The sequence below is a fragment of the Microcebus murinus genome, chromosome 9, assembly GCF_040939455.1.
Source record: "Microcebus murinus isolate Inina chromosome 9, M.murinus_Inina_mat1.0, whole genome shotgun sequence".
Classification (NCBI taxonomy): Eukaryota; Metazoa; Chordata; class Mammalia; order Primates; family Cheirogaleidae; genus Microcebus; species Microcebus murinus.
The window spans coordinates 35,324,471-35,350,758 of record NC_134112.1 but is presented as its reverse complement, the minus strand read 5'-3'; the positions used below and the strand labels follow the sequence as shown (position 1 = coordinate 35,350,758).

Genomic DNA, 26,288 nt, shown 5'->3' with positions numbered 1-26,288 from the left:
TATTTTGAATAAACGTTATTTATCAGAGTTTTCAAATTAGTTCTTCAATAAAATATAGAATTCAATGCTGGAAAAACAGAATTTAGAATTCTGTTAAAAATGGGAAGGTCATTTATTCTGAAATTTGTATTTAATCACTCATTATACGTATTCATTGAGTCTTAATAAATTTTAATGTGATATTTAGTTCATAGAGAAGATCCATTACTGATGCATGGAATTTCTGAACCAAAATCACAAGGAAGCAATGATGTCTTCTTATACACAAAAGAGCAGTATAATGGCATTGGGAAGAATGTTTGATAAAATTTATATCATGCTTGCCACTTTCTTTAAGTATTATCATTGCACTAGTTGAAATTTACCTTTTTCTACTTTTCTATTTCTGCATTTATAAGTGCCTAATTTAACAAAAGCAAAATGAAAAAAATCTCAGACGTTTATTATTTACATTTCCTTTTTCTGTAATGGAAACATCAAAAATAAGTCCAGTATCCTGTTTTTGTTTGCTCTAATATCTCATTGTATATGGTTAAAAGTAGCCATGCAGCAGCCTAAATGTTTTGTGCTTCAATATTTTTTCCACCAAGTATCCTAGTTCATCACTCTTAAGCTCTGCATTCCATAAAGTTCTAGGACATGGAAACAATTTTGCTAAGGTCTTTACTACTTTATATTAAGGATGGTATTTATTCCCATCTCCTATACCTTATTTCTCTTTTCTGTCTAAGACTTCATAAGAATGTCCTTTACTGTCCATATGTCCATGAACCTTTTTGTTATAAACACTTAAATATTACTTTCCCTATAGATCATCTCTTCTTTTGAGCCTTTACCATAATCACTTTAATGGTTTCTAACTAAGCCTTTACTAGCAAACTAAGCCTTTTCTAGCCTCCCTCTCCAAATTTTTCCTGCCTCTAAGCCTTTTCTAGCCTCCCTCTCCAAATTTTTCCTGCCTCTATTCATTACCCATTTTCAAAGCTGCTTCCACATTTTCAGGCATTTGTTATAGAAACAGCTCCATTTCTTGGTACCAAATTTACTGTTTTATTTCATTTTATGCTGCTATAACAGAATACCACTGACTGGGTAATTTATAAAGAAAAGAAATTTGTTTTCTGGAAGCTAGGAAATCCAACAGCATGGCATTGGCATCTGGCCAGGGTCATTCCGTGATAGAAGGCAGCAGATGGAAATGTGGAAGGATACTTGAATGAAGGAGACAGAAAATTTGGCTACACCTATCCACTTATCATTTTATGAGAAAGCTACTCCCAAAATAAGCAACCCAATCTTGCAATAAGGGCAATAATCCATTCATGAGGGGACATCCTTCATGACCTAATCACCTCTTAAAGGTCCCATTTCTTAATCTGTTACACTGGTAATTAAATTTCAACATGGTTTCTAGAGGGGATGTTCAAACCATAGTAGGTACCAACTCCTGGATTGTTCAAAGTTCATTAGAGAAGAATTCTCATTTACCCTCTCTGAAAAGATATTATCTGGCTATTGATATTTCATGCTAAGTGTAGAGAGTTCTTTGACATAAAATTTCAATAGATTGTTATTTTAATGCCCACGTTTTCTTCCTACTTTCTATTACTATCTATTGTGATTCTTTAGGGACAAACTTAATTCCTCTGGAGATAAAGTCCCTACTAGTCAAACTCTCTGCTAGGTCCCATACAGAACTACTTTACCAGTCACTACTCATCTATAAATTAGCTTTCCAACTCCCAAGCAGCTTCTATCTTTCTAACCATTTCCCTCCTATTCTACACTTTGTGATAGATACATACCTTTTATTCCATTGCTTTCAAAGCAGTAAGTTTTTAACAGGGAGAGGAGATAGGCTTGTACAGCCAATATATTATATAGAATTGGAACTCTCCTTTGTTTTTTCCTTAATTTTACCATTCACTATAATTGAAAAATGTAGAAGTTTTAGAAATCTGTTTTTTGATGGTATGGTTTTGTTTTGATTTATTTTATTTATTTTTAGTATGCACAGCTCCTGAGAAAGCAAACAAGAAATTTTCTAACTCCATTAACAGTGGATGATGTAGAACACAGGGATTCCCAAAGCTTCTAAGAGAGTTGTAGAAAAAACTTATAATCATTGTTATAGATAAAAGCATGTATTGTTCACTCATGTTCATAGTAGCACTATTCACAAGAGCCAAAATGTGGAAGTACCCACTGTTCATTGACCAATGGAAGGATAAACAAAATGTAGTATATACATATAATGGAATAGTATTCAGCCTTAGAAAGGAAGGAAATTCTGACACATGCTACAACATTAATGTATCTTGAAAATATGCTAAGCGAAATAAGCCTGTCCAAAAAGGACAAATGCTATTTGATTCAACTTCTACGAGATGTATAGAGCAGTCAAATTCATAAGAAATAAAGTAGAATGGTAGTTTCCTGGAGTTGGGGGAAGGGGATGATGAGGGAGTTAATGTTTATTGGGTACAGAATTTCAGTTTAGGAAGATGGAAAAGTTCTGTAAATGGATGGTGGCAATGGTTACATAATGTGAATGTACTTAATGCCACAAAACTGTGCACTTAAAAATGGTTAAAATGGTAAATTTTGTTATGTATGTATTACTACAATAAAAATTATTGAAAATATATTGGAAATGTACTTCATTTGTTGAAATATACTTTTTATTTTTTTATCATAATGGCATATATTAGCAATTGAGGAAAGTTCTGCCTTTATATTTCTGTTCCATCCTCTTTATATATTTTTTTCTAGCTCCTTCTTTACCTTAGAGAAATTAAATTTTCTCATTTCCAAAACCTACACAATTGGAAGAAGATCCAAGTAAATAGGTTTTTAACTAACACCCACCATTCCCCATCCACTCTGCAGGGTGAAGAGAACAACAGACCAGCTATTTGAAGTTTGCAAGTATTCATTTTTTATTACCCGTGACAATACTCTGATACTTCAATTTATAATATAAAAATGTTAATTTTATACTCTATATGAATCTCTTTTTGTTTTTGGAAAAAACAGGCTATTATATTAACTGCATCCTTGCTTAAATATACATCTTTTTTTAATTTGTTTGTTTTGCCTAGACCTTATTCTTGGCTTTCAGTTCAGTAATATGTCAGATTCTAGATCCAAACACTTCTGGTTCTCCTACAGAATCTTACATTTAACTACTATTTGACTTTTAGAAAATTCCTTACCCTCTCTAATGTTCAGTTTCCTCAACTATAAAATGGAGATAACAACTACTTATGAGAGTTATTGTGAGGGTTCATTGAGTTAATGCACATGGGAATTAGTAATCTGTAATCTCTATCAGCTATTTAAGGCCAAATGGCAGTTAGATTCAAGAAAATTAGGCCTTTCAGCATCAAGTAGTTGTACGCATATAAAAAAAAACTTATGTAAAACAAATTCTTTTAATGCCATGAGTGGCTAAACAAAGACAACATAAGGATTTTTATAATTCAGTTTATGAAACACATAAAATTAGGTAACTGCTCCATTGCAAGCATAGTTTTATATAAAATGATTGTAATTGTTAAGCACATTTTAATTAGGCAGAAAATCTCAGCATGTTTTAATAAATTGTTAAAAACAACATCTCCTGGGGAAGCAATCTTTAATTTAATATCCGTATCTCTACCAATCTGAATATTTTGACAAATATTGAATACTTAATTGGTATCAAAAGTCTCAAAACGAACTCTCAAAAACAAACCCATTTGAATTTGAATTTTTAAACTTCAAAAGAAATTAAAATGGCATCTCTTTTTGAAAAATAAACAAAAAAGAAAGGATAGGGAAGGGAAGGGAAGGGAAGGGAAGGGAAGGGAAGGGAAGGGAAGGGAAGGGAAAGGAAGAGGAGGGGAGGGGAGGGGAGGGGAGGGGAGGGGAGGAAGGAAATTTATTTAAGGAAATCATTAGAGCTATAATTGTTTTATTTCACAAGTACATTTTCTACTATGTAATGCTGGCATTGATAATAAACCAAAAATGTATTCTTTTTATTCTTTCAGAATATAAAATAATGTTTCTATAAGGCTAAAGTTCATGAAAGTTATTTCTTTTATATTTATATTATAATACAGCCTACTTTATCATTTTTAATAATGTGTCCAAAGAGGAGGACATCATATTATTACTGTCATTCTTCTATGCTCCAGTTTGTTTAAATATTGATTTTAACTAATTTTTTTCGAGTTCTCTTCCAGAAAAATAAATATAAACTAAAAGATATGATACACTTGAATTAGAAAATCTAAGGTAATTGTTTTACTGCTCTTTCTGCCTGCCTGCCTGGTTTTGACAGTAAATACATTAGGTCTCAGTTAGGTTCTAACTTTACGATATTCTGTTGAAAATGATATTTATGAAGATATTTCTATTTCTGGTAGGTAAATGAATGAGGCTTAGGATTCCTGAGCATGCTTGACATCTCCTAAACCATGCACTTTGGTCCTATATGATCTATGGCCCCAGGATAAGTAGCTCTTTCATAGAAGACTGCGGGGCTCCTGTCTTCTGACTGCCAGTCAGCATCTCAAGGAGGCGGCCATGCTCATGGAAGCCAGGTGTGAACTATAAGGAGTGAAGGCAGATGATTTGTCTGAAACTTAATCACAGCCAGCCTTAGAAGGTTCTATTTTAAGATTGGAGTCCAAAAGCCTGGCTTACTAAGGCGCCGAATGAAAGGTGAGTAGTGTAGACCACAATCTATTTAATATAAAGAACATGTGTTTTGTTTTCTAGAAGAATAAAGGTAATAGATTTTCAATAACACTGCATTTAAAAGACTTACTATAATAGATTGGACTAGAATAAAAATTAATTAAGCAGCTTCAACCAATTATGCTTTCTTTCTGTCTAGTCTTCTAAGTATAGTTCTGCCCCATATGATTTTCAAAACCCTGTATTCTGAATTTTAATTGTCCTCATACATAAGCTATTGGTTGGGCAGGATGTCTAGTTACAAGGGCTGTAGACTAAAACAAACTCACCCATAAAGCTCATCTGTGAGCCTTTGACAGGTGTGTAAATATTCTTATCACTCTTAATACCTTCGCCATTGCAGTTAGGGAATCCCTCCTTTATTGGAAAAGTCAACTCTAAGGCTAGTTTTTCCGTCTGTTGGAAATAAGACACTTTATGCAGTTTTCTTCATGAGTTCCAGAAAGCATTTGGCTCCCAACAATACAAAGGACCATTGCAAGCATTTCTGGTCAGTTTTGATTGAATGCAGATTGCAGGATTGTTTTGCTAGACCACATTATTCTTTCAAATATTTCTTCAGTAGTCGCATATTACTTTCTAATGATAATCATTTGCATTTCCAGAGCCCTTTTGGCTCCTGACGTTTTACAGTGAGTTTACTCAGAATTCATCTCCGTTTGCTTCCCTCTGGGTTGAGAGGAGGCCTGTAGCTCCTCGTCTTTCTCATGGCCACCTTAATAAATGGCTGCCAGAATGAGCAGACAGAAAACCATGAAAACTACTCAGCTTAGGCTCTAAGCTGATGTGCAAAGCAGAGCAAGTCGTAGAGTCACAGAGGGAAAAAATTTCTGAGAGCATGCTTTCTATTCTACCATCACTTAAATATTTATTTTAATATAAATGTTAAGGCTCTTTGACTTCTTATATAACACAAAAGGTAAACAGAAGGTTAGGCAATTCAGTTGGATGTTTGGGACGAACCAGCTTCCAGTTTTTCTTTCATTGTCTGCCGCCTCCGCCCCCATGTGCTGCCTACTCACTCCACTTGCGGTGGTCCAGGGCGCGCTCTGCAGATGTCTCTCCCACGCAGCGGAAACACTCCCTAATGTGTCTGTCCACTTCCAGGCTCGGCTCAGATGGGAAAAGGAAAAATTGGAGAGAAAGAATAAATATCTGGATTGGTCTCATTTCCTTTTGTGCCTTTCAAAAGTGTTGAAATGGGGAAGAAAATTAATTTAGACCTATTCACCTTTCCCACACTGTTAGCCATGGAAGAGGTTTTGTAAAGGGATTTTCTTTTTAATTTAAAAAAGTAAATACATAAATAAATGGACTTTATGATGCAATCTTCCAGAAGTCTCAAGGTAGCTATTCTGCATTCGAAAATTTTATATGATTGTGTTTAAGCTTTGTTGTTTTTGAAATAAGTTATTACAAGTGCTTCACTTACTTGGAAAACTGTTATCTGTTTTATTCTGCTTAAAGCTTAAACACTGCGTCCTGTAATTTCCAAATAATTTCATTAAGAGGTATTCTTTCTTGTGTGCACATTGGAATAGGGTATCAGCATGCTGAAAAAACATAATAAATAACAAAAGAAAACAGCCATTTTCATTTCCTCCATTTCTCCTCTACCCTCTCTGTAGAGACATTTATTTGTGCTTGGATGACATCTTGGGCGGCATCTATATTTTACCTGATTACCCTTTGATTATAAAACTCCTTTAATCACATTAGTAATAAAAATATTCTTAGTTCAGAAATTAACATGCCAAAGTCTGTGTTTGAAAAGCAAACTTCATTAGAATTTATTCCTCTCCCGCACCATGCCTTACCCAATTGCCCCACTGTAGGTAGGCAGGGTGCACTTTGTGTGTGTGTGTGTGTGTGTGTGTGTGTGACAGAGAGAGCATATTGTGTATTGGGAGTTGGTTTCTTGGTTTCTGTTTACTCTGTCCCATCTCCTATCTCTCCTGAAGTCCATGTAGAAGTGGAGAGGAGGAGAAGAAAGGGCTCTCCTGGCTACTGCTGATTTCAGACTGCTCCCCCCTTGTCCTGGTGGTGTTTAAAGCTCACTGCATTTCAGGATTTCTTAGGTGAGTTCTTAATAAGAATAAATTCCTCCCCACCTGCTGCCTCTGGCTCTACCCTCACACCAGCATCTTAGCTGTATCTCTCCAGTGGCTCTCAACTGACATTTTATCTCTCCAAGTGTTTTATGCCAGTTCTCATACTCACTGTCTCCTTTTAGAAACTTGCAAATGACACTCATTGCCACGAATGAGGTTACTTTCCAAATGCGGCCATTGGCCACTTGACTAGAAGGTATGGATCAAACAGAAGTTCACTGAAGCAAGACACAAATTTCAATGGATGAATAAACTCTTTATTGGACTCTCTGAAGCTCCAATTACCAGGGTTGAGGAGGGAGGAGGGAAGAGTCACCCACTCTCCCACTGCAGAGGGAAGGCCAGATGGAACTTCACATCACCAGGCCCTCTATGATAATTCTCTCTCCCATCCTAATCTTCTAAACCCACAAATCCTCAGCTTTCGTGTGAGGAATCCAGGGTCTTAGCATTAATTTTAGACAATGTATGTCCCTCATGGTTTTCTACACTCCCACTTTAAAATTTAGGGTTAGTTAGCAACTTGTCGTCTAGGAGTTCAGCAAAATCCGAGACTGAAAAGGTTTCAGTTTTTCCTTAGGCTATTGATTATTGGATTCTATAATATTAAAAACTAAAAAAACATAATTATTATTCTTCATATATATTCACTACGTTGATCAGTTTCTTAATTACTTCTATCTCTAATACCATATCAGTGGTATTTTTCTGACAACGTTGTTTTCAGTATGATCTTACTGTTTTGAATTTTCCCATAAAATTATCTGTACTCTTCTTCAAAGTTTCATCTTATGGTTAATACCATTTGAAAATGTTGGTATTTACAATGGACTCTTTTCTGTACAACACTTCTAATTGTGAAAATACCCTCTTTATAGGTACCTAATAATCTTCAGTGCCTATGAAGCTTAGAAAAATACAGTAAGTGGATGATATTTTCTGTCCTAACATTTTCTTATTGAAAGCTTTAAATGAATAAGTCCAACAATTGTCATCAATCTTATATTTTTACCTATATTCAGAAACACTTTCTTCAAAATTATTTTATAAAACAAAATTCATCAAGCAAATTATCCTTATTACTTTTTTATTGTTTCACCATATTTGGATGCTGTGAAATTGTAGGCTTTTCTGATTTTGCTCCTTTTTTGGTATATAATATAAATTTATCCCTTTAAAAATAAGATCATCATCAATATATATATTTTTTGGCTGCACAAAGAAAACTATTCTCAAGCTTAATTATAGGATGTTAAAATTAAATCTCATATGAGGGTTGAATTTTTATTGCTTAATTTACTCAGTGTTTTTCTACTTTCATAGGGATAAATTTCAATATCTTCCTATGTACAAGCTTTGTTTGCAGTAAGTGAAATTCACTAACAGCTTTGGGAATTATAGTTTTGTCACTATTTACTGATATTTGTCTTAGGATTTCCAACTGTCTTGGACAGAATGCAAGCAAATTTAGCAGAATCTACCATAAAATTTAATACTGTTGAAGAATGTAGATTTCGTTTACAAAATTGCTCTTCAAAGGCTCACACATTTGTAAAATCTGTTTGATGTCTGGCAGCAAATCCTACTGTCATAATGATGTATACTTTTGTATTTAACATTATTTTCACAGCAAAAAATTTATAATTTGTTACTCTGTATATATACAATATTATTTAAAATTTTGACAATATACCTCTTTGACTACTATTATAATTTTATGCCTAACACAATTTCAATCAATTTCTCTGCAGTCTGTTTCTTAATTTAGAAAGAGCATTACTTTTACCACTGCACTACTCCACCAAAATTTCTATTCATCATATCACCACAAAATAAAAATAATTTTATCTCCGATATTAAACTTTTCAATTGACACAGTGGTATGAGATGTTTCACATTTGATAGGATAGGCTGTTAAAAACTGCTTCGGTTCCATAAATTGGATGAAAATATTGACCTATGCTTGCTCTTAGCAGATTTTCCATTTGGAAAATTGGATGGCACAGAGATAAAACTGGTATCTTTTAGCTGATTGCAAAATCTTTCAGCAATGGGGTCAACACATTAACAGCTATTGCTTCATTTTCTGTGTACAAGAAAATGTGTCTTTTAATCTAAATAAAGTTAAGTTTTAGAAAGCGCACGCATACAGCTTCTGCGGTTGCATGTGTTGAATCCTCCCCTGCGAGCACTGTTTCCTTACAGTGAATACAGGCTTTGGAAATAGATGCTGATGCTTCTTCAGCACATTTATTTCTTCTGGTTTTTGTGCAATCAGTGATATCACTAACTTTCTCCCAACTCTGTGAATAATATAGGTTGATAAACATTTTATGAAAGTTACATATTTCGCACATATTTTCTTGGAAAACAAATTCAATACTTAATTTACTAAATATGTAGTTGTTGATTTGTAGGGGCTCATTGATGCGAAGTGGCAGCCTGATGATTTTAGGTATTTTGCAGCCTATCTCATAAGCCAAGGCAAAGCTTCCTAGGGTGACATGTGGCAGCCAGGTGCCATTGTTAGATGATCTCCAACACCTCCTGTCTAAAAGGACTTAGCTGCCCTTAGACACTGATTGTCTTGGCAAACATCATTTTACCAGAGAGTTAAAATGCATGCTGTGCACTACCTCTGAAAGGGATATGCTAGCTGCATTTGTCTGGATAGGGTGAAGGTAAGATAGAAACCATTATATAGGGACATCTTTTACATTTAACTTTGTGCTAAAGGGAGAGCTCTCTTCACTGTGCATGCTTTTCTTATACCATTACAAGAGAACCAGGCAGAAGCTGGCAGTACAAAATAAACGCCTATCAAATCTCACTCAGTATATTTAATACTACTACTAATAATTCTTTATTAAAAATGAAAAATAAAACACAAACAAGACCTATGGTGCCAAGATTTTTTTGACCACATCTCCCTTGCCTGGTCTGTGTCCATCCATTCCATCTTGCTGATGCTTATGTAGTTTTTAAGCTTTCAGGCTCAGTTTCTTTAAAAACTTATGCAAAATATTATCATATGAAACAGCGTCTTTCCGGGGCATATATGACGATGCTTATTTAATCATTGTCACCTCTTTGTCTTAGCTAAAATCTTTGCTGTCAAAACAATATTGCCTCATATTGTGCATCTTTCCTGCATATTTCTGAAACTTGAGAGGATGGCCTAGAAAGAACTAGTCTCTCACTCTAGATTGGTTATAGCCTCTGTACTTTATCATTGGCAGAGCTTTGAAAAGTATAGCTTCTCTGGCACCACCTCAATCTTACTAAATTCATTGCTCCAACCAGGCATTTTCATTTTTAAAAAGGACCCACAGGTAATCATGATACATAAAGACAAAGACTGCTTCTTCCTGGTCTGCAATGTAACTCTAGATAGATTATAATTTTGAGTTTCTTGTTGCTAAAACGAAGAAAGTACACACCCAAGGAATAAACTTATTGTAATCCTGAATACTGTGGTACCTGTAATGGTTGGAAATTATTACTCAAGTAATGTTAGATGTGTGGAATTTCAAAAAAGAAGACACAATCCCCAAGAGAAAACCATCAATGCTTGCTTATTTTGCTAAATTTTTCTAATTGTGTCTTGGGGAGGAAGGAGTGTAAGTTGTTTTGATGTTGAGAAGAAAGTGTGGTAGAACTACAGGGAGATTTGAAAAAAAAAATACTCTAATAATGAGTAGAACGTTGTTTGTTCATTTCCTTTCATTGAGGCAGGCTTAAGATGGAGCCCAGCCTGCTTCCATGGAGTTGCTGAGAATTATGACATCACAATGTTTTAAGTTTCTAAAAGCCAAGCTAGTCTTTGTGTTTTGTATCTTATCTTGGGATTCTGGGGTCTATGAAAATGAGAAAATAGAGAGGGGACATTAAAATGGGAGTTTATTTTTGAACTACTATTTCTACCCCATTACTGTACACCATGATGTATAACATACATTAAAGAATTCCATTCAATTGGTCTATTGCAGATTCCACACTAAATGATTGGATTATATATTACTAGTAAAGTGAAGTTTAAGAACCTCTTATAAACAATAATGTAAGCTGTTAGTGTTAAATATAACTAGGATTCATATACTTTAGTGATTAATTGGACATCTGATACACAATTAGGAATGCACATATTACTGAATGTCAAGGCCCAGGGATGATTAAATTAAGTTTAACAAAAATGATTAAAAGGGATGAAGTGAGGGTGAAGTAAATGACACAAGAAACAGAGTTAAAGTGATGGGCAATTCTAGATAAACTTGATAATTCAAGTACAGTTATAGGTTTCTATCAGATATATGGCAATCCTATAAATAAACCTAGGGCACAATTACTCTTAGAATGTTTAGAAGTTATGAATTCTTTCACCTTGTAGACTATTCCTACAACTAAAATAATAACCCTGAGAACTTTATTTTGTATGTTGGAGCATCAAATTAAATAGAAAATATTCTAAACTTAAACTCATGGGCCTACACATCTAAAGACTTTCCTTGGATATCTGGCATCATGGAATGGAGAAACATCATAGACTTTGATGTAGAACTTCAGAGAGTTTAAATATTTTTCTTTTTGGCCATATATTAATATTATGCTTCACAGGCCTCTCAGAGTTATTTAAACACTCTCAGACTCAGAATTTTCTTCTATAAACTGGTGTTACAGCACTAATGCACATGATTTTGGAGGCTAAATTAAATAATGCTAATAGAATACTACTCAATAAAAAATGCTCCTTCCCTTTCTCTAGTCTTTCTTATGGTAGATTAGGAAAACTAAATATATTCATAATTTTACTTGCAAAATCAGTTTGCATCTCTCCATTAGAAGGAATGGGTAATTGAACAACCCTATTTTTAGTGATTTCCTGAGAGATGGAGAGAGCAAGAACGTCCTCCCAGTAAACACAAATTACATGGCATCACTTAAGATCAATTGACAACATTAAAGATAGCTATATGATCTGTCATCATGTATTAGTGTTCTGCAAGAGAAAACTGGACTGGAAAATTAGCAGTGTTGAAGGTGAAGTATAAGGTGACCTGCTTAATGCATAGAGACCTTAGGAACACTGCCTATCTGGGAATTACTTCTAGCTTCCATGGGTTGGAAATCTGTAGCTTGAAAATATCTATATTTCTGATAGAAAACCATTTACAATCGTAGTGAGGGAAGCCAAGAGAGAAAAGAGAGAATGAATAAATTGAAGTTTACTCAAAACTGAACTCCACCATAAAAAGATCTTTTATTTTTTGAATTATTTATTTCCATTATTAAATTCATTTTTAGGCCACTCCTATAAATTCACATTTATTAAAGCATATATACATATTCGTGCACCGCTCCTGGGAAATCATTAAATTCTTTTGATGTACTAAAAACATATTTAAAAGTCTATAAAATGTCTCTTCCTTTACCATTACTATATGATGTGACCTATACATTGAAAAAAATTTTAACTGTAGAAACTGGGTCTTGAGAATTTTTATACTTTAAGTTTAGTAATTTCAAGCCAGCAGAGGGCTCCCTGCTGTAACATGATTCTATACATGCAAAGTCCAGCAAGAATAGTTGGTAAGGGACAAAAGTAGGATTTAATATTTGTTAAGAGCTTAAGTATTTGCTCTAAGTCTGTGTTAAATTAAGAAGTATAAAAAGATGAATGAAGGAAAGCCAGACCCATTCTGACGCTTAAGATATAATTTGTTAATTTTTCCATTATGCAAAATGTAATCTTCCTGTGCTGTTTCAGATTGAAAAACATATGTGCTTCAATCCTGTATCATGAGGATTGAGTCCATGTAGACACCTGTCTATGAGTCCACAAAGACAGCTGCAGTATGAATCTTTTAATAGTTCTGTATTTTTCTCTGTTCAATGCTTAAATAACATATAAAATGAAGTTAACCGCCGGATCAGTCTCTTGAACTCAATGGTGAATATAGGCAAGGCTCATTGAAGAACAGCATTAATTTTTTTTTTTTAGTACTTTTAACTTTGATTATTTAAATCGTAGCTTTAAATGTAAGAAATATTGTAGGTAAAGGGAGAAGGGGATGGGTATATACAAAGACAATGAGTGAGATGTGCAATGTTTGGGGGATGGTCACACTTGAAACTCTGACTCGAGGGGGGAAGGGGGGCCATGGCAATATATGTAACCTTAACATTTGTAACCCCATAATATGTTGAAACTAAAAAAAAGAAAAAAACATTTTTTTCCAACTTTTTCCAGTTTTCCTTTAGACTTTATCCAGCTTATCCCTGTCAGTTCCCTCCTAATGAAATACTGGGCAGATTTTTACAATCCCAATGAATAGTGTACACATAATTCCATGGGCAATATTATTTAGAGAGTTTTATTAACATCACTGTTACAATTTTAAATCACACAGAATTATTGCATGTTCCTCAATCTGCCAAATTAATTGACCAATTATATTAGACATATGTATCACAAATCAACCTGTTGGACAAACTAGTTCTGACACATTCTGTTTATTTTCATTTCAGTGATGTCTTTTTCTGTAATGTAACTCCTTAGGTTACGTGGCATGCAAAGGTAAAAGTGGTGTTAGGCAGACAACCAATGTAACAGATTTTTATTACTGCAGATATTTATCTGGGCACAATTTTGGCAAGCATCAAAAGAAACATTGTTAAATCAATGAAAAGGCAATATTCAATCTTTTTTTACTGTTTTTAGTTTTTCTTCCTTCATCTTCTTATTGTCTTAGATGCTACCAGGAAATATATCGTCGTTATATTTGAAATAATTTGTTTTTCAACTTGTAGCAATAAAGGAAAGTGACAGAAACTGACTTTAATTATAATAAGAAATAAATGTTAAAGGCAAACAAGAGTAAATAAGTATATTTACCTTTCATTAAAGAAATAATTCATATAAACATTATATAAGATAATTATATTTCCATGTACATTAACAATATATTGTGCTTATGGACAACTAATTAAAACAAGAGAGTTGTGTACAAATTTAGGCTATTTCCAAGGGCCGGAAATAAGTTGTTTCATGCTTCTAACTCCCCAGAAAGCAATGCATATGGAAAAAAATACCTGAAGGAACAAAACATAAAGATAAAAAAACAATTAAAAGTGAATTAATACTTTTGTTCAACTGAGTTAAAATATCTTCCTAAGAAAAAATGAATATAAACATTTCAGGCAGTTAAATTATGTAAATTTAATCTAGAAGTTGTTCACTGATAGAATTTATCCAACTTAACTTAAAACATATAATATGAAGACAGGAGTGGGCATAAAATGTTTTGTTTCTGTGACTTTTTTCTTATCTTCACAACTCTGGATAATTTCAAGGGATGAGGCTCGATAAATTAGCTATTCAGTGAAATAGAACTTTCCTCTGACATTCAGAGATACCACATGTTGTATGCACTATATTAAATGATCTCATTGCTTATATAGTTTAAGAAGCTTGTGGAATAGTAGAAATAATAAAATTGTTAAGGAATCATTCGTCTCCGGATATATGATCTAGCCTGATATGAACTTCACCCAACATGAATTAAATTCTAAACACTGCTGCTTATTTACCTTCTCAGTCTTTTGATCTTATCAGGTATAAAAATGTAACTGCAAAATTCTCTTTAAGGTTGAAGACATAACTAAATTGTGTTAAGCAGCTTCAAGCGTGCGCTGAGTTTGTTCAATTTAGGCATTGGTCATGATCTTGAACCAGCAGATTTCCCCTAAGCGCACCTTTCCCCTTGCTCTTACCTATGCACTAATAATTAAACTATGGGCTTGCTTTCCTGAGCTCCATTTTAGGTGGGTGATTACAAGAATGATGATAAAGAGAATGATGTTCAAATAACCTGAGTTATTAAAATAGCTGCATGAGAACTTCCTAGTTTTTTTTCTTGTTGTGCAAACTTCCTCTCCAAACTATGAAAATATGATCAGTTGTCTCTCCCCAGTAAGAAGATCACTACTCCTGGAAGGTCTGTTAAAATATACAAAGGAGCACATTTAAGTAACAAGATGAAGGCATGGGAACATTCTGGGGTGGCAGACTGCTGTGAAGCCACAGCCATTAACTGAGACTGGCCATTAATCCACAGAAAAAGTCCTGAACTGTGTTGATTTTGCTATTAAAGCCTAATAAGGAAAAAACACCAACAACCACCAAAAAAGAAGCCCTCCCAGACACTGATGTTTAGATTTATGAATGGGTTGTCCAGTTTCATATGAACCTTCTGGATGTTTCTTGAGAATCATTATCCTTTGAATTAACCAGTCTGATAGTTTTCTTCAAATTCATGCATTCTTTTCAGCCTATAACACCCACAATATGAAAAAAAAAATACTAAAAATAAAATCAGCAGTTATATTGAAGCAGAAGTCAAGAATAATATTAACATTTTGGAATTGCCTCAGAAGTCAAATGTAATATATTTAAAAGCTGGTTTTGATTTTGTTTCTTTTGACTGTAATTCAAGAAAAATGACCTCATGGGATTTCTCCTGGTGGTGCCAGGTAAAACAATACCGTGATTGGGGGAGTCATTGTAAAAGCTCTTAGACTTGTGCAATGAATTGCATCTGTCTATGAAGAGGGGGTAATGCTGACAGAGGGGTAGCTAACAAGACAACTTTTCAAGTGGGACAGAGATGAAAAATCTATAATATCAGAGTGCATAATTTAATTTAGGCCCAGAATATTCTGCAAGCACCTAATAGATGCATTGCATTGTGCAAGGTACTGAGATCTATAATATATTTGGCATTAGAAGTTTTTATTGGTTTTGAATCTGGTCTCTATGGTCACAGGATTATCTCTCTGGGGGAAGGCTGAGGAAAATTAATTCAGTGAAACTTCAAAAAATTATACATAAAATTTTGTATGTCCCAATTCCCCGTTTTCCTATTCTCCATTCCTCTAGACTATCTATACTTTCATCTTGATTCCTGGTGATATTAAAATTTTGACCTAAAAAGAGAGTAGAAAGATTACTCTTCTAGTTTATGCCTCTGTTGTTAATCCACCATTTCACAACTAAATCTTTCCACCTTTAAAACTAATTCAAGTCCTCTCTTCTCTGGGACCCTCCCTAACTTAAATCACAAAGGCTTTCCCCTTTCCAACTATCTAAAACTCTTTTAAATTTCTGCCAAAAGTTCAGTGTGGTGGTTTGCAGTTTTATTTTGTTTGTTTCTGTGTTTCAGGCTCCTAACTATTGTATTATCCCTCCCAACAGATGTACAACTGCTGAAGCACAGGGATCAGAATCAGATACATTATTGTGCAGTGGAGACCTTTGGTTAGGCCAGGCATTGTCCTAGGTGCTTTAGCTAGATTATGATGTTTGATTCTTAAGACAAACCTTGGAGTATTGGTATCCAGTCTGGTGAAGAGACAATGGGAACTCAGGATTTATGTGGTTTACCAAGGAATCACAAAACTACTAAATTTCAGAGCTGGGATGATGTTTTACATTTACTTAGTGTCCCTTAAAAATCTAACTGCACAACCTGGGAAGTCAGTTCAAAGAATATGAATATCCATAGTGAATTCATTTCCCTTTTTATAGTCATCACCTGGATTTGCCTGGTTATTTTTTTGAGTCAGTAACTGCTAGGTTTCTGAGACCTTTTCACAATCAATATTTTAAGCATAAAGATTGGAGTTTTTATATATAATGAAATCCAGATTGGCAAAGGATTGGAGAAAGTAAATAAAGTGAATATGTCCTTCTAAAAATATGTATGACCCTGAAACATTCACCATTCCATTAGAAAATATTTAATAGAAGAAAACAGATTTGCTTTTATATTTTTGAATATATGTGTTTATATATTATGCAATAGATTTAAATATATATTGCATATGTGATTTTAAGCTAAAAAGTTGTTTAACATAGACTCAACATAACCACTTGATTATTGCTATCATTCCATTTTAAATTTTCCTTTCTTTAACTGTTCTCTTGACTTTTATATTAAGCTCTTCATTTTAGGTTTCCATTGATTAGATTTAATGTATCACTTTAGATAATAGTTCATTAACACATTCACACTCATCATGTTAAATGAAGCTAGGAGAATTCCTATGTAGGCTTATGGAAGAATATATGGAAACTGTAGCTTTTTTTTTTTTCTTTTGCAGTATTTTTCTCTAATCTACAAATATGATGTTTCCAGATATGTACAAACTTAATGCACACTTATTTTATCCCAAGTCTGGGCAAGTCTCATAATTTTAACAGCTGGATTCAAAATATGGAACAGAGGAAGTTCATTCTTAGTGTCAAGCCCTCCTTGCGCTAACACATCATTAGTGGCCCTTGTCTTCAGGCTGTTTCCTTGACTTCCCAGGAATCTCAACTCTGATGCATGAACTTTGGCCTATACAGATGCTCTCCATGTTTCTTCCACCCCTTGCCAAAAAGTTCATCAATTGGCAGGTAGCTAATCTGAGTCACTAATCCATATTAAAATACTACTGGAAACTAGTGTGTTATTCTGTGGCTTCTCTCAGTTATGTCTGTGGTCTTTTGTTTATTTTGTTTTGTTTCATAAGAGACGGGGTCTCCCTATGTTGCTCAAGCTGGACTCAAACTCCTGGGCTCAAGGGATCCTCCTGACTCAGCTTCTCAAGTAGTTGGGACTATAGGCACGTGCCACTCCACTTAGCTTTATGTCTGTGTTTTAAGAAGCCTTATTCAAAACGGCTCTGATGATGAGCAAATTAAGAATCTAATAGAAAAGGAAAGAGAATAGTATCAGAATTCACAACACAATAGCATTGTGTGCATGTGGCTTATCCTCAAATAGCAAAGCTTCATATTGCAAACAAACCTAGTAAATTTGTCTTACACCTATAAACATATCTGTCTCTGCTAGTTTTAATCTACCTACTGTATTTATTAATAAGTGACCTGATTAAAAATAAAGAAAAACAAATATCCATTGAGAGTGGAGCATTTCCAATTACAAGTAGCTAGCAACATTACACAGCCTTTATGGAGGTGATAAAATAAGAAGAATTCTTAAGTCATTTAACCTTTAGATAAACTTGCAAGTAAAACAAAAATTTTAAAATACTTGATTCATTAGTCACAAGAGAAATAATATCTCGAAATAGCTAAAATTTATCTTGATTTTTCAACATGTATCTATTCTCACAAACATTTATATAGAAAATGGTCACTGAGATATGTCTCATTTAATTTTATGCCTATTAGCAGCAGCAGAGTCATTATGTATACATCCCTGAATCACTAATTAATTGAATGAATATATTAAACCAGCTAAGTAATTTTGTTGATAATTAAAGTCACTTATTCTACCTTGCCAAGGAAGTAATTTGAATCATTTTAAATATGATAAATGTGAAATAGCACTTTTGTGAAGATTTCAGAATTAATAATTTTGTAAAAATTTTTAAAAATCATTACTATTTAGTCAATTGTGTAAGTTTTAGACCAAATTTAGGTTTCTGTGCCCATTTCCTAAAATTCCCTGGAATGGACGTACCTATTTTGTATCCCTAACAAATAATTCACTGGCCCTATATAGAAGAATATATTATCACCTAAAAATTATTTCTCTGACATCAATGAATTTTAGAAAATAACAGTTAACTGGTTATTTTTATAAAAGCTATGACAACCACAACAGCAAGAATTTGTTTTAAGGGAAACACATTAATATGTAGTATTTTTGACTAAATTATTTAAAGAAAAATAAAACCAATCCTTTGTTTAATACACTTTTTAACCTAATGTTTTGGTTTTTTAGAGATTACCATTGTCTGTTGTACAGATAAGACCCAAGCAGAGATCAAACTTGAATAGCTACAAAATATCTCTATTTACCATTAATGGAAGAGGACAAATAAGCAAAAACAGAAGTAGAGTGGGAATTAGAGCCAAATGTACTGAAGGTCATTCTGAAATGAAAACATTGAAAGATATTTCATAATGATAGATTTTTTCTAGAATTTTGTAAGAACCCAGTTTGACAAATGTCAACTTAGAAAGAAATTGAGAATTATAGATTTTACTTCTAGTATATTTGATACATGACCAAAATATTTACACTCACAGAAAAAGACAAACGCAAGTCCTAGAGAAATAACTACCAGACACTGCACCTATTACTTGGAAGTCTAATCGTCTTTCTTTGTATTTATTTCTGTACTTGGTCTAGAGAGAATATAACCATGGCTATGTTTAATATATGGTTTTGTAAGGATTTATTACTATTTAAATTTTAAATCAAACACTATTTTTATATTGTTTATAAATATATATTAAAGTTAGCTGAGGACAAAAGATAGAAAAAGAAAGCTCATGTGAATGTCCATGTGATAACAATGGCTTATTCAAAAATAATACATATTTTCTCGATCATTTAATATCTACTGATATTAATTTTTTAAACAAGATAATAACCAGGTGTATTACAATCAAATTTTTAAAAGAGAAACACAAAATAAACGTTAGAACAAAGTTTTAAAATGTTTCTACTGAGCTCTGAAAACTGGAATATCAGATATTTCACTATTTTACTAGTGAAATAAAATAGTGGTTTGTCCAGACCACATCTGAGCTCTCACAGTAACATTTGAAAACAATAAACATTACTTGTAAGATAAGAGATCATTTAGAGGTCTCCCAAGCCTACCTACAATTCAGAGCATACATTTTAAGGCAGTTGGCATGAATTAGCTACCGTGCATGCAAAACCATCTGGTCGAAATTGTACAAACCATAATTAACATAAAGTGAAAATAGATGCTACTTTTCTCAAAAGCATCTGTGGAACTTTCATCTTTGTATTGAAAGCTATGAATAAAGTGTTTTTATAGATAGCTGGCTTTAAAAAATTCCGGTATTGCCAACTCTTGTTATAAGAGTATGGCTTGAGAATGTGGATTTAAAACTTGTCTTTGATTAATCAATATTATAGATTCTTGCATTTCCTCATTAACAATGATGCATGTTCTTTATTTACACCATTTACCTGGAAATTTCTAAATATTTTGATCTACCTACTCTCCATAACCAGGTCTCATTCTTAATGTTTTCCAGGTTAGATTTCTTTTTATTTTTTTTAATTTGAAGTTTGGTAAAAGGGAAAGTACAGAGAAATGCCTGCCTTCCATAGCTAGCAAACACATAGAAAACAAATAGACAACAAAAGTTGATTAGACATAATTTTTATATTCATGGGGTGGCCTGATTATGTGCCTTGTTAAAATTCAAGCCTGACTTTATATTTTTCTAATCATTGAAATTTGTAATGTCATAGAAGATTAAGACTTTTTAGAGCTTTGCCTTCAACTACAAGAAAGAACAATACAGATACATGGAGAGAGAATTGCAATAAAGTCAAATTAATAAAAGACCAAGTATCATTTGCAGGAAGAAATGTTAGGCAGAACACTGTATTGGAAAATGTATTTATAAAGGTGTATTTTACAGAAAACATTTTTTTACACCAATAATTTATCTCTTGTACTTACAATGGAGCCTCACACTTTTTACTTTCTATGGTTGTGAGAAGAAAATTTAAAATAAAACATGGCAATGAAAAACTTTTAGGGATGGTCTGTTTTAGTTCTTATAAAGTTAGGAATGAAACCAGAGTTGATAAATAATAACAAAGTACTTGATGAACATTGCCTAGTTTGACTCTGCTGAGTTTTCCTTTTTTAAATTAATGATGGACAAATCATTTGAAATAACCTGACCTCATGTGTGGCAGAACTATTTTTTTTTTGAAGTATAAGATAGCTGAGTGATTTAACAAATTTATTAATTAAATTTTATTTTTTTAGTCTCATCTTTTTGCAAAGATGTTCTTGCTACAACTAGAAACAAAATTTTATTTAATTTTCTCGAGTATTCCCACCATCAGCACAAAATTGTTTGCCTTTTATGTAGTATATTTTGAAACTAAAGATTTTTGAATAAAATGTTGCTGGATTAACCATAGCCCTCAAGTGTCCTAACAGAACTCTCTGTAATGGGAGACATGACATTTAATCTAAAATTCAAAGTACTATACACCTTTCTAATACCTTTTATTTCTGATCATTAAAATTCAAAGCATTTATATTCTTAAATCAGAGTTCTGTTTCAGTAAAAATTATCAAGAAAATCATTCAGTTCTAATCTACCAAAGACCATTTTTTGTGCTAAATGAGTGGCAGTGCCTCTCTGTCTCCACCTCTCAATTGTATCACAACAGCACACTGATTTCGGTGTATGTTAAAGAGCAAAAGCCTACTTCTGGCATCTCTCTGACATAAAGAGTCTAAGGGATGTCACATGGATGAAAATTTTCAATACTTGATGTACAAAACCTTCAATCTGGAAGAGCTTGTGTTTACAAATGTAGAATACCATCCAGCACTGTTTATCTGGGATATTTAGTGGGCTGTTAAAATTCTTTGTACTTGTCTACTATCTAGGAAACAAAAAAAGTCTCCTAAGACTCAGTTCATTTTTAGGGGAAAAAAAAATGTCATGTTTACAGAAATAATAATGATGTCTGGTTTTAAAAATAGGATAGTCTATCTTGGAAAGATATGTTTTGAAAAGACCCTTTCGTATTGTTTTTATTTGTGTCAAATGGATGATTAGAGCCCCAGTAAATGGGATCCTCCCAAAGTAGGCTAATATAAGGCCAACAGCCCACATATGGTTTGCAGCCCTGGGGGATTTCTCTCAATGTCCTGCCAGAGATGGGACTGCCCAAATGGTTTCTCGCCTAAGTCCTAAGTCACAAACTGCTAGGCCAGCCATGCCAGAACTGGACCCAAGGGTATACAGAGTCTTGGCTGATGGGAAACAATGACTGCTTCCTAAGGAAGCCACAGCTGCTTTCCTGAGAGACACCCCAGATGCCTCAATTTTCTCTTACTTTCCATTTTTGACTACCTGTTCTGGCAACATTTACAACAAAGGGAGAGGCCGGCAGCAGGCACCCAGCTGTTTTCAATAAGCCTTGGCAACATAGGTACTGATTACATAAACACTACAATCATTCAAAGAGCATATTTTCTAGCTTTCAAGCCATAAAAAAGGTGTGAACCTGTACCAACACCCCACATTTCTCTTCTAATCCAAGTAATAATGATGATGATAATATAATAATAATAATGACTTTAATTATGAAAGCAAAGAATATTAAAGAAAACATGGTAGCACGAACTGCTGGGAAGGTGTTCAAATTATACAGAGTATTGGAAAGATGTTAAATATACACATTTCAGGGATGAGAATATATTTCCCTTTATGAAATGGTAAGTTCAAAATGTGCCCTTAATTTAATGGATATCTCATTTTACTCATGACCCAGGCAAAAAACAATCAGATGTTGCATTATCCATTTGCATTATAACATAGTTTCCTTTTCATTTACAGACATCCAAAAATATAATTAAAACAAATTTGACATATATTAAAATCTCCAAGTAAGCATATTAATAAAATAAAACAAAAGGCCCTCTGTGTATATAAGTTGTAGGTCCAGAAACCTAGGGAGAATGTTGATTTACATTTTAATTTGAATGGATTTTCCCGACTTTAAAAAATATATCCACTTTCTGGATTTGATATTTGAAAACTGAAATTTTAAATAATCCACTCATTCTTATTGGTCACAAATGTAGTGTATTTTTAAAAAATATTTCTATATTTGACATATTAAAGCAAGAATTTACTTAAACATTGTAAGGAATGAATTGGAGCTTCAGTAATCTATATTACCAGGTGACTGTTCAATTTCATCTCATTTTCAATGAAAATATAAAGACACCTGCACGCGAATGTTTATTGCAGCACAATTCACAATTGCAAAGATGTGGAATCAACCCAAGTGCCCATCAATTCATGAGTGGATTAATAAAATGTGGCACATGTTTACTGAAGTATTACTCAGCCATAAAGAAAGATGAATTAAATACCTTTTACAACAATCTGGATGGAATTGGAGATGATTCTTCTAAGTGAAGTGTCTCAAGAATGGAAAAACAAACACCACATGTACTCACTATTAAATTGGAACTAACCAATCGATGAGCACACATGTGCACAGAGGGAAGTAAAACTCAGTGGAAATCAACCAGGGGATAAGAAGGAGGGGAAGGGCAAAAACCTATTTAAACAGGTACAATGAACACTATTTGAGTGACGGGCACAACTTTAGCCAGGATTACAAAAGTGATCCACATAACTAACCTAATACATCTGTATCCCCTTAATATTTTGAAATAAAAATAAATAAATAAAAATATATTGAAGCAGTTCTTCCCTCTATTATGTTTAACTTATTTCTTTTTTCAATTATTACTGCTATAACATGTATATAAAAAACAAACCTTTTTTTAATTAAAGGATGGGATAAAACAAGTATGAATAAAAATTCTAATAGTTACTTTTTTTATCCTAATGGATACTCTCAACTCATTACCTTTGAAAAACCACAATCATACATATAGAAAGGTATTTACAATTATAAAAGTTGGTGTCCTGGGAAAAACCACTGGCTGAGAGCTATAAAACTGGGGTTCTCGTCCTTTCTGTCACAAATGGCTCAATCACTTTATTTTCTAAAGATGTCAGTTTCTTTTTCTGTTCAACACAACATGAAAATGGTAGAAACTTCCTAGGATAGCCCCCAGAAATAATTACATTTGTAATAAAAAGAACACACCAGAAATACTTCTTCATTTTGCCCTAATCACTAGCACAATAATGCAATCGAACAGAAGACATGACATGGAAAAAATGTTTCACAAAAGCATTCTCCACACATTCAGGGTATGTTTAAAAAGTGGCAAAGGATAGAAGAGAGAGATTCCTGAATCATCAGTTCCTAAAAATCAAGATGTCCAATCTTCTCCTTGGAGATAAGTTGCTTCCTAGCACTCTGCTACCTGACATTTTACAAAGTTGGGATACACTAGGGTCATCTTTGAAAAATAGCTTACTGGACATTGCCAAAAAGATGGCAGATAGTATATCATCATCAGCAGTGTTTCTTTAAAAAAAACTTTGCAGAGGCATACACTGAAATAAAAACAAGTATTGATGATTTTGATGTTTATTGGTAAATGACAGGTAGTTTTAGGGACAACAGCAATTTCACAGGTAAAATATTTTGCTTGTTTGTGTTTATAGCTCAAAAATAAAGTCTGACCATTAACATATTATCTAGGTCAAGTTGTAAAATGTAAAATTTTAATTTTTAGTTTTTATTTAGTTCATAATTCACTTGTTTAATTTTCTCTCCAATGAGAGAGAAAGCAGAAAGAGGGGGAGAGGGAAAGAGAAAGAGACAGAGAGAGAGCAACTTACTAGGCTCTTTAAAAATAATTATGATAGTATAAAAAAAATCTGTAAAAACAATCAATGGGAAACTTGTAACCAATATAAAATATTGAATAAGTGAAAAATTATACTTTAGGACATATGAGTTTCTAGAAAGTGTACTTGTAGCTACAAATGTGTTTATAATTATGTCAAAAGGTATATTTTATGGATTCTGGGGAAATGTGTTAATAATTCTCATGAATGAGTAAGGGCAAGAGGAACCTCCTTGGTTAGCTTCTGAAGTAAGCATATGCACCAAAAGTTTGTTCAGAGTTAAAATTACCCTAGGAAACCCCTTAAATAACCCCTACAGTATAATACACATGGTTTTATGTATACAAGCACTTTATAGTAATTCTTCCACTCATTCTAGTTTGAGGACCACTGTGTAAGATTGAAGAAAGTTACCAAAGGCAAGTCTATATGTGGATGTCTCACAATTCAAATCAATCCTGCCTTTAGGTAAGTGGCAAATGAACAGAGAAAAACGAAATAGATCATGAGCTCTAATGTGTTTGTGCTAGCTGTAGAGTTTACTGCATTTTATGTTCAATGGTGAGCCTCCATTACTCTAATACATGTTTAACGTATATGATACCTTTTTTGAGCATCAAACAAGATAGTGGAACGCATTTTGGAGTTAGCAGTAAGTTCCAAATCCTGAGAGCAGCTTACATGCACAAATGATGTCACTTTACTTTATCTTAATATATAGAAGAATATTAACTTTGGCTTCTTTGACATAAAAAGCTAGTTTTAAATGATGATTTAACTGCCTACAGCTTTTTGTGTCTCTTGCTGTTTTTAACTGAATTTTTGACAGCAGTGGTCCTATAAGAGCCTCTGCAGGCAGCAGTTTTAATTCAAACATTCAAATGAATAAATCCAAGATAAATTCTGTCACAACAAATGTAACATATCAATACTTTTTTATAAGTAGAGTAAGCTTAGTTTAGATTTAAATACTATCTTTTTCTTTCCCTAATTATGATCATCTGCAATAAACCAATTCACTACTGCAAGGATTATCCTTGTTATGAAGCAAGACTCATACAGAAAAACTTTACAGACTCCTGAAATGAGAATGCTGTTGTGACCCTTGACAATTTCATAAGGAAGAATACTGACTAAACCAAATCATTGCTGACTACTTTTCGTTATGCTTTTTATCAAAAGAAAGCACATGTATTCAGAAGTGTTATTTTTCTTTTTTCCTTTTCTCTTTATTTTTATTTTTTTCTTTGCTGTGGTGAAGTGAGTTACAAGTTCCCATGAGACCTGAAGACTCAACACAGCTTGGGTAGTAGGTTGGAATTCTCCCGCATGAGTTTGGTGGTTGGGTGAGTCAGAACGATATTAGTACATTTAATTTTCAAAACACATACAGTAGAACAGATGTGTTTTATAGGGACTGTAAAATGAAGTTCAGAAATAAGTGGGTCTGGGTAATGTTTTAGTACTATAAGGCTAGAGATCACTGTATGAAACTAATTCCTGCTGATAATCATAACTTGTCTCTGTGAAAACTCGTTTATAATATTTGTGTATTCACTATGGAGAATATCAAAGCTACCAACATTTGAAACAGTGCAGCAGGAGCTCCAGAACTTTATGTAAATTAACCCCACAACATGGAACACATTAACTTGAGGGTTTTAGGAATTTGGAACTCAGAATGCCTAAGATGTGGGTTTAATTGAAAGGCAGTATTATGACAATCAGTTTTTCTCTTGAGACAGAATTTTTTAAGGTGCATGCAAACGTATAATTGAGCATTGACATATTACATCATGGTGATACATTTTAAACAACCCATATCTGCTTCAGAATATTTATTATATTTCACTGAAATACCACTGGTTATTCAAAGATTCCTCCTTTAGAGTCAAGCCATCTGAATAAATGAACAGTGCACTGAGGTGAGCCAGTCAACTCTCAGATGGGGCCAGGCCTCAAAGGCTCACACATACACAAAGCACTTCTTCTGGAAAAAATGTTTCTGGGTTTTCAACATAAATCAGGGTCAACACATAATACAATCATTCTCCAGTGCA

At 33.4% G+C, this 26,288-nt stretch overlaps 1 protein-coding gene across 5 annotated transcripts in view; it reads right to left on the bottom strand.

Annotated features, from left to right (window-relative positions):
* Positions 1 to 5,588: 5,588 nt before the first annotated feature.
* The window catches only part of AGMO (alkylglycerol monooxygenase), a 305,885-nt gene continuing 285,185 nt past the window's right edge, over positions 5,589 to 26,288 (bottom strand). For 2 of the 5 annotated variants that reach the window (XM_076006398.1, XM_076006399.1), the window contains one exon: positions 6,156 to 6,299. In XM_076006398.1, coding sequence (XP_075862513.1) covers positions 6,171 to 6,299 — 129 coding nt within the window. In that variant the 3' untranslated portion in view covers positions 6,156 to 6,170. Of the gene's footprint in view, positions 5,860 to 6,155; positions 6,300 to 13,200; positions 13,947 to 26,288 lie in introns of those variants that run through there. The other 3 variants (XM_012741958.3, XM_012741962.3, XM_012741956.3) reach the window with 2 other exon arrangements.